This window comes from Coregonus lavaretus (genome assembly GCF_964263955.1).
Source record: "Coregonus lavaretus genome assembly, contig: HAP1_SCAFFOLD_10021, whole genome shotgun sequence".
In the NCBI taxonomy this organism is placed as follows: Eukaryota; Metazoa; Chordata; class Actinopteri; order Salmoniformes; family Salmonidae; genus Coregonus; species Coregonus lavaretus.
Genome location: NW_028159533.1, coordinates 252 through 9,682, shown reverse-complemented (window position 1 = coordinate 9,682; position 9,431 = coordinate 252). Strand labels below are relative to the sequence as shown.

The window sequence follows — 9,431 nt, the reverse complement described above, 5'->3', positions numbered from 1 at the left end:
GTGTTATTATATAGACAGGCGTGTTATTATATAGACAGGCGTGTTATTATATAGACAGGCGTGTTATTATATAGACAGGCGTGTGTTATTATATAGACAGGCGTGTGTTATTATATAGACAGGCGTGTTATTATATAGACAGGCGTGTTATTATATAGACAGGCGTGTTATTATATAGACAGGCGTGTTATTATTATATAGACAGGCGTGTTATTATATAGACAGGCGTGTTATTATATAGACAGGCGTGTTATTATATAGACAGGCGTGTTATTATATAGACAGGCGTGTGTTATTATATAGACAGGCGTGTGTTATTATATAGACAGGCGTGTTATTATATAGACAGGCGCGTGTTATTATATAGACAGGCGTGTTATTATATAGACAGGCGTGTTATTATATAGACAGGCGCGTGTTATTATATAGACAGGCGTGTTATTATATAGACAGGCGTGTTATTATTATATAGACAGCCGTGTTATTATATAGACAGGCGTGTTATTATATAGACAGGCGTGTTATTATATAGACAGGCGTGTTATTATTATATAGACAGCCGTGTTATTATATAGACAGGCGTGTTATTATATAGACAGGCGTGTTATTATATAGACAGGCGTGTTATTATATAGACAGGCGTGTTATTATATAGACAGGCGCGTGTTATTATATAGACAGGCGCGTGTTATTATATAGACAGGCGTGTTATTATATAGACAGGCGTGTTATTATATAGACAGGCGCGTGTTATTATATAGACAGGCGTGTTATTATATAGACAGGCGCGTGTTATTATATAGACAGGCGCGTGTTATTATATAGACAGGCGTGTTATTATATAGACAGGCGCGTGTTATTATATAGACAGGCGTGTTATTATATAGACAGGCGCGTGTTATTATATAGACAGGCGTGTTATTATATAGACAGGCGCGTGTTATTATATAGACAGGCGCGTGTTATTATATAGACAGGCGCGTGTTATTATATAGACAGGCGTGTTATTATATAGACAGGCACGTGTTATTATATAGACAGGCGCGTGTTATTATATAGACAGGCGCGTGTTATTATATAGACAGGCGCGTGTTATTATATAGACAGGCGCGTGTTATTATATAGACAGGCGCGTGTTATTATATAGACAGGCGTGTGTTATTATATAGACAGGCGTGTGTTATTATATAGACAGGCGTGTGTTATTATATAGACAGGCGTGTGTTATTATATAGACAGGCGTGTGTTATTATATAGACAGGCGTGTTATTATATAGACAGGCGTGTTATTATATAGACAGGCGTGTTATTATATAGACAGGCGTGTTATTATATAGACAGGTGTGTTATTATATAGACAGGTGTGTTATTATATAGACAGGCGTGTGTTATTATATAGACAGGCGTGTGTTATTATATAGACAGGCGTGTTATTATATAGACAGGCGTGTGTTATTATATAGACAGGCGTGTTATTATATAGACAGGCGTACCACGAAGGGTGTGGGTGTGATGTCACAGAACAGGTGGACAGGTACTCCCCGGCTGGTGAACACGGCGGCTGCCAGGCTGGCAAAATGTTTACTGCTGCCTCCACTGGGGGGGTGGGCACGGGCATCAAACCCTACCACCACTCCCCTCTCCTTCAGACCCTCCCCGAAACAGTGCTCCAGATACTTACAGAACCCCTGGGGGGGAGAGAGAGGAGAGGGGAGAGAGAGGAGAGGGGGGGAGAGAGAGGGAGGGAGAAAGAGAACGTGTTTAGTAAAACACTAAAAGCATTGTTGTGTGTTGACACCACATAATCAGGAGGAGCCAATGACCATGCGACACCAGTGTGTGTGTGTGTGTGTGTGTGTGTGTTGCTACGACCTGTGTGGGCTGTATGATGGCGAGGTCGTAGGTCATTCCTGTGGTCATATGATGGTGAGGTCGTAGGTCATACCTGTGTGGTCTGTATGATGGTGAGGTCGTAGGTCATACCTGTGTGGTCTGTATGATGGTGAGGTCGTAGGTCATACCTGTGGTTGGTATGATGGTGAGGTCGTAGGTCATACCTGTGGTTGGTATGATGGTGAGGTCGTAGGTCATACCTGCGTGGTCTATATGATGGTGAGGTCGTAGGTCATACCTGTGGTTGGTATGATGGTGAGGTCGTAGGTCATACCTGCGTGGTCTATATGATGGTGAGGTCGTAGGTCATACCTGCGTGGTCTGTATGATGGTGAGGTCGTAGGTCATACCTGCGTGGTCTGTATGATGGTGAGGTCGTAGGTCATACCTGTGGTTGGTATGATGGTGAGGTCGTAGGTCATACCTGTGGTCTATATGATGGTGAGGTCGTAGGTCATACCTGCGTGGTCTGTATGATGGTGAGGTCGTAGGTCATACCTGCGTGGTCTGTATGATGGTGAGGTCGTAGGTCATACCTGCGTGGTCTGTATGATGGTGAGGTCGTAGGTCATACCTGTGTGGTCTGTATGATGGTGAGGTCGTAGGTCATACCTGTGTGGTCTGTATGATGGTGAGGTCGTAGGTCATACCTGCGTGGTCTGTATGATGGTGAGGTCGTAGGTCATACCTGTGTGGTCTGTATGATGGTGAGGTCGTAGGTCATACCTGCGTGGTCTGTATGATGGTGAGGTCGTAGGTCATACTAGTGGTCTGTATGATGGTGAGGTCGTAGGTCATACTAGTGGTCTGTATGATGGTGAGGTCGTAGGTCATACTAGTGGTCTGTATGATGGTGAGGTCGTAGGTCATACTAGTGGTCTGTATGATGGTGAGGTCGTAGGTCATACTAGTGGTCTGTATGATGGTGAGGTCGTAGGTCATACTAGTGGTCTGTATGATGGTGAGGTCGTAGGTCATACTAGTGGTCTGTATGATGGTGAGGTCGTAGGTCATACCTGTGTGGTCTGTATGATGGTGAGGTCGTAGGTCATACCTGCGTGGTCTGTATGATGGTGAGGTCGTAGGTCATACCTGCGTGGTCTGTATGATGGTGAGGTCGTAGGTCATACCTGCGTGGTCTGTATGATGGTGAGGTCGTAGGTCATACCTGCGTGGTCTGTATGATGGTGAGGTCGTAGGTCATACCTGCGTGGTCTGTATGATGGTGAGGTCGTAGGTCATACCTGCGTGGTCTGTATGATGGTGAGGTCGTAGGTCATACCTGTGGTTGGTATGATGGTGAGGTCGTAGGTCATACCTGCGTGGTCTGTATGATGGTGAGGTCGTAGGTCATACCTGCGTGGTCTGTATGAAGGTGAGGTCGTAGGTCATACCTGCGTGGTCTGTATGATGGTGAGGTCGTAGGTCATACCTGTGTGGTCTGTATGATGGTGAGGTCATACCTGCGTGGTCTGTATGATGGTGAGGTCGTAGGTCATACCTGCGTGGTCTGTATGATGGTGAGGTCGTAGGTCATACCTGTGTGGTCTGTATGATGGTGAGGTCGTAGGTCATACCTGTGTGGTCTGTATGATGGTGAGGTCGTAGGTCATACCTGCGTGGTCTGTATGATGGTGAGGTCGTAGGTCATACCTGCGTGGTCTGTATGATGGTGAGGTCGTAGGTCATACCTGCGTGGTCTGTATGATGGTGAGGTCGTAGGTCATACCTGCGTGGTTGGTATGATGGTGAGGTCGTAGGTCATACCTGTGGTCTGTATGATGGTGAGGTCGTAGGTCATACCTGTGGTTGGTATGATGGTGAGGTCGTAGGTCATACCTGCGTGGTCTGTATGATGGTGAGGTCGTAGGTCATACCTGCGTGGTCTGTATGATGGTGAGGTCATACCTGCGTGGTCTGTATGATGGTGAGGTCGTAGGTCATACTAGTGGTCTGTATGATGGTGAGGTCGTAGGTCATACCTGCGTGGTCTGTATGATGGTGAGGTCGTAGGTCATACCTGCGTGGTCTGTATGATGGTGAGGTCGTAGGTCATACCTGCGTGGTCTGTATGATGGTGAGGTCGTAGGTCATACCTGCGTGGTCTGTATGATGGTGAGGTCGTAGGTCATACCTGCGTGGTCTGTATGATGGTGAGGTCGTAGGTCATACCTGTGTGGTCTGTATGATGGTGAGGTCGTAGGTCATACCTGTGTGGTCTGTATGATGGTGAGGTCGTAGGTCATACCTGCGTGGTCTGTATGATGGTGAGGTCGTAGGTCATACCTGCGTGGTCTGTATGATGGTGAGGTCGTAGGTCATACTAGTGGTCTGTATGATGGTGAGGTCGTAGGTCATACCTGCGTGGTCTGTATGATGGTGAGGTCGTAGGTCATACCTGCGTGGTCTGTATGATGGTGAGGTCGTAGGTCATACCTGCGTGGTCTGTATGATGGTGAGGTCGTTCATACAGGAGATCCCTGGTCCCATGGCAGCTCTGAGTCCAGCCGTCCCAAACTCCATCCTAGAACCAAAACACCGCCGCAGCTCCCCAACCGCCCCCTCCTTCACCAGGCCGTGCACCAACGCTACTGTCTGGGGGTTCTACAGAGGGGACAGGGGTGTGAGTGTGTACAGGATCACCTCCGCAGCTCCCCAACCGCCCCCACCTTCACCAGGCCATGCACCAACGCTACTGTCTGGGGGTTCTACAGAGGGGACAGGGGTGTGAGTGTGTACAGAATCATCTCTGCAGATCCTCCATAGCCCCCTCTTTGAAGGTTGAGGGGGAGGATTTACATTAAGGGTTGCCCTATTGCCCGGGTGATGTAAGTTGAGCCTGCCGCATTGGGAAAGTTTTATTTTAATTTTATTTTTACTGATAACAACCTAAATGCATAGAATCCCAGTAGTCTGGTGTTTCTGGTTCCTCCCCTGTGCGAAGGTGAAAACAGCTACTTTACATTTTTTCGGGCAAGTGATCACGATCTTCTTTGGGCATCCAAAAAAATACTCCTGACTAGACCAATGGGCGAGTGCTTTTCAGACATTAAAATGTCAATCCCTGGAGTGTTGTTTACATGTACAGAATCATCTCTGCAGATCCTCCATAGCCCCCTCTTTGAAGGGAGAGGAGGAGGAGGAGGAGGGGGAGGAGGAGGGGGAGGAGGGGGAGGAGGAGGGGGAGGAGGGAAAGTGAAGCCATGTGAGGCAAAAGCATGATAGTAATGTACACACACACACACACACACACACACAACACACACACACACAGACAACACACACACACACACAGACAACACACACAGACAGACAACACACACAGACAGACAACACACACACACAGACAACACACACACACACAGACAACACACACACACAGACAACACACACACACAGACAACACACACACACAGACAACACACACACACAGACAACACACACACACCACTGTCCATCCCATCTCATTCCCAGCCACATGCCTGAGACTTGTTAGGAGGTAACGTTGTTATGTTAAAAGAGGATAATTGAAATCACATGTACTTCTCCCATTTCTGCCTGATTGGTGGCGTCCCATTTCCGTTTAAAACACATGAATGCCCCTTAGTGGGTGGGTGGGTCAGGTGGATGCACGTTATTTTTATTACAATGCCCAGGTAGTTAGCTAGATACAGTAGCGCCTCGTAATTGGGGGCGAGTAGCTCCAGCAACACTGCGTTTTACTGCTACTGTATGTTGCCAATATAAACGGGCGAAGACAAGTACATTGCTAATGATTCATTAGAGTCTATCTATGCAAACATGTAGCAAAATACAATGTAGCTGACAATAGTAGATATATCCTGTTCTTGCAAGTTGTAACACCAGTCTTCAATCACGGTCACTAGCTAGTCTTCCTAGAATTTCCTACTTTTTGTATTCAAACTATTGTTTCAGAAATGTCAGCGGTAACTAACTTTACTGTGTCAGCGATGTATCTTAAGTGAAAAGGTATGTACCTAGCTAGAAAACCAAGGCTAACTTAGTTAGCTAGCTAGCTGACAACAAAAATCCAAACATTGTTCAAATACATTTGACATTTTAGTCATTTAGCAGACGCTATTATCCAGAGGGACTTACAGTAGTGAGTGCATACATTCATACTTTTTTCGTAGGCAGGAGAACTAACGTTTGATCTACTGTATCCGCTTGTTAACTCCGACTTATTTTTTAGCTGTGTAGTTAGCGAACTTGTCACTTCGCCAAAAGCAGAAGTTAATAAACGTTTTGAGTTGTTGTGTTGGTTAGCTAGCTGTAGTTTTACCACTTTGCAGCTTACCTTGTCAAACTGCAACCACTGGTTGATGGCTTGGTCCAACTTGATGTCACCGGTCGAGGATAACCCGTTCTCCATATTGTCCCTTTTTCCCCGTTGTTTTCAGCACCAAAGCGTCTGTGTTTATGACTGTGAGTTGTACTCGCACATTAATAAAATATCTCGATAAAATAAATGTGGGTCCCAAGGTTCGCTTCCTGGTACAGTGTGAACAGACCAACGAGAGGCGGAGACAGCTGATTTAACGACCTCTAATTGGACAATGGGCTGGGTGGAGCTTGCACTTCCGCTGGCGTCACGAGTTTTTCAGCCGGACGGAGAGAAATAGTCTTCTTCTTCTTCTTCTGTGGGGTTTATCGGCGGTTGGCATCCACCGTTATGGCGCATTACCGTCACCTACCGTACTGGAGTGTGGGCCAGAGACAGGGAGAAACTAAATCCTACCTGTCAGTGGGTTTATCGGCGGTCGGCATCCAACGTTATGGCGCATTACCGCCACCTACCGTACTGGAGTGTGGGCCAGAGACAGGGAGAAACTAAATCCTACCCGCCAACCCCGTTTCTCTTAAAAAAGAACAACATATTTGAGATGATATCTAATGACGCTCTACTCGATATACTCTTTAAACTAATTTCCTGTATCCCCTTCTCCCTCATACTAGATCTCATCCTCTCTCTTTCCCTCTGATACTGCCCACACTGTAGCAATACATGCACCACGGTCTCTATTTGAGAGAAATAGTAATGGCAACCCCCTGCTTTAAAGTGATTTTTGATAGACTTTAGTTTTTTTAAATTGAGTCTCTGAAATTGCTAAATAATAAGAAACGCTTGTCTACGGTCCAATATTATAACGAATTATTTTCTGAATAAGTGTCATTGTCTAATTTTCTTATGCTGTCAGAACTCAAAACTTTAATTTCTCTGTTTTAGTTTTAGTTTGTCTTTTAGGTTCTTGTTAATTCTTGAACGCAATGATTTCTGTCTGTTATATTTGATTCAATAAAAAAATATAAAAACATAGTCATGGTGTCCTTTTTTTGTATGCACTAACTCCGCTACGGGTTCGTTGGACAAAGCCTATGAGGAAAATGAATGGCGTTTTTTGTAAGGATAAACGCCGAAAATAAGTTCTGTACTAAACTCGGGTTTAGGATAACTTAAACATTTTGTTCTATGAGAAAATCTTCATCAGCTAACCTCACTTTTTGTGAATTTTGAAGAATTTATGTAATAATAAAAAAACACATAAATCGCATGAAGGCTTCATAATTCATAAAAGGTCATGTTAACTGACTGCTATTATCTCATAGAGCAAAACATATAAACTCTCCTAAACCTGTTGACCTCAAACCTTATTTTCGAGGTTCTTTACCCATCAATGTTTCCCATAGGGATGGCTGAACTAACCAGAGGTAACTTATTTCAAGCTTCCCGAGCTCTATTGCCAAAGCTTTCAAGCTTATCAAACTTTTTCCTTGTTTTTCTGTTGCGGTTACTCCATTGACGTCATTTAGCAGACGCTCTTATCCAGAGCGACTTACAAATTGGTGCATTCACCTTATAGCCAGTGGGATAACCACTTTACAATGTTTTTTTTGGGGGGGGGTTGGAGTAAGGGGGGGGTAGAAGGATTACTTTATCCTATCCCAGGTATTCCTTAAAGAGGTGGGGTTTCAAATGTCTCCGGAAGGTGGTGAGTGACTCCGCTGTCCTGGCGTCGTGAGGGAGCTTGTTCCACCATTGGGGTGCCAGAACAGCGAACAGTGGCGTATTGCTGCCACTTAAAACATATTTTTTAATATCATTATTACGAGATAAGATCATGTTATTATGAAATAATTCAATATCTTGTTTTAACGAAATAATCCATTATCTCCTTATTATGAGAAAGATAACATTATAACGAGAAATATTACGTTATTACGAAATAATCCGGTTGCAGGTTATTATGAAAAAAATAGCCTTTATTATGCTGAAACGTTTGCATGGGCTCCTTGTCCAGCTTGGCTTCCTTTCATGCACAGGTTGACATTATGGCCGGTTTGCTTGTATTTTGTATTTATTACGGATGCTCTTCCTGGGGTCCAGCAAAATCAAGGCAGTTATACATTTTTAAAAACATTACAACACATTCATAACAGATTTCACAACATATTAAGTGTGTGTCCTCAGGCCCCTACTCTACTACCACATATCTATAACGAATGTTATCGTGTGTTTGTAAGCATGTGTCGATGTTTGTGTTGCTTCACAGTCCCCGCTGTTCCATTAGGTGTATTGGTATCTGTTTTTTTAAATCTAATTTTACTGCTTGCATGAGTTATTTGTGGAATAGAGTTCCAAGTAGTCATGGTTCTATGTAGTACTTTGCGCCTCCCGTAGTCCTCTGTAGCTCAGCTGGTAGAGCGTGGCGCTTGTAACGCTAAGGTAGTGGGTTCGATCCCAGGGACCACCCATACAAAAAAAATGCATGCACGCATGACTGTAAGTCGCTCTGGATAAGAGCGTCTGCTAAATGACTACAATGTAAAAAAAAATGTAAAATGGATGGTCAGTTATTTTGGGTGCTGTGGCAAGTTGTACCTTCTAGGATGATCCAGGAGGGTCAGTTATTTTGGGTGCTGTGGCAAGTTTACCTTCTAGGAGGGTCAGTATTGTGGAGGGTCAGTTATTTTGGGTGCTGTGGCAAGTTTACCTTCTAGGAGGGTCAGTATTGTGGATGGTCAGTTATTTTATCTTTCTTTCTAGTAACCTTCGGAGGGAAGAACTGGGAGGTTACAAAATGCATCGCAGAAGTTCAGCGCTACAGCACAATTGAAATCTAAAGGCAATGTTCCCATGTTCACAGAGACATTTTTACATTTTAGTCATTTAGCAGACGCTCTTATCCAGAGCGACTTACAGTTAGTGAATACATATATATATTTTTTTTATACTGGCCCCCCGTGGGAATCGAACCCACAACCCTGGCGTTGCAAACGCCATGCTCTATCAACTGAGCTACATCCCTGCCGGCCATTCCCTCCCCTACCCTGGACGACGCTGGGCCAATTGTGCGCCGCCCATGAGACTCCCGGTCGCGGCCGGCTACGACAGAGCCTGGATTCGAACCAGGATCTCTAGTGGCACAGTTAGCACTGCGATGCAGTGCCTTAGACCACTGCGCCACTCGGGAGACTGCATTCACGGTAAAGGCAATGTGTTTCCCCACTGTGAAATA

The 9,431-nt window shown here is 44.8% G+C and overlaps 1 protein-coding gene across 1 annotated transcript; it reads right to left on the bottom strand.

Moving 5' to 3' along the window:
• Positions 1-1,493: 1,493 nt before the first annotated feature.
• LOC311122746 (phosphopentomutase-like) lies at positions 1,494-6,439 on the bottom strand (the record flags this gene model as incomplete). The annotated part of the gene is made up of 3 exons (XM_084197069.1): positions 6,212-6,439; positions 4,330-4,497; positions 1,494-1,688 (listed from the first exon to the last, which is right to left on the bottom strand). Coding segments are annotated over exons 1-3 (438 nt in total), but the record flags the coding sequence as incomplete, so codon positions are not given.
• Between the last annotated feature and the right edge of the window lie 2,992 nt (positions 6,440-9,431).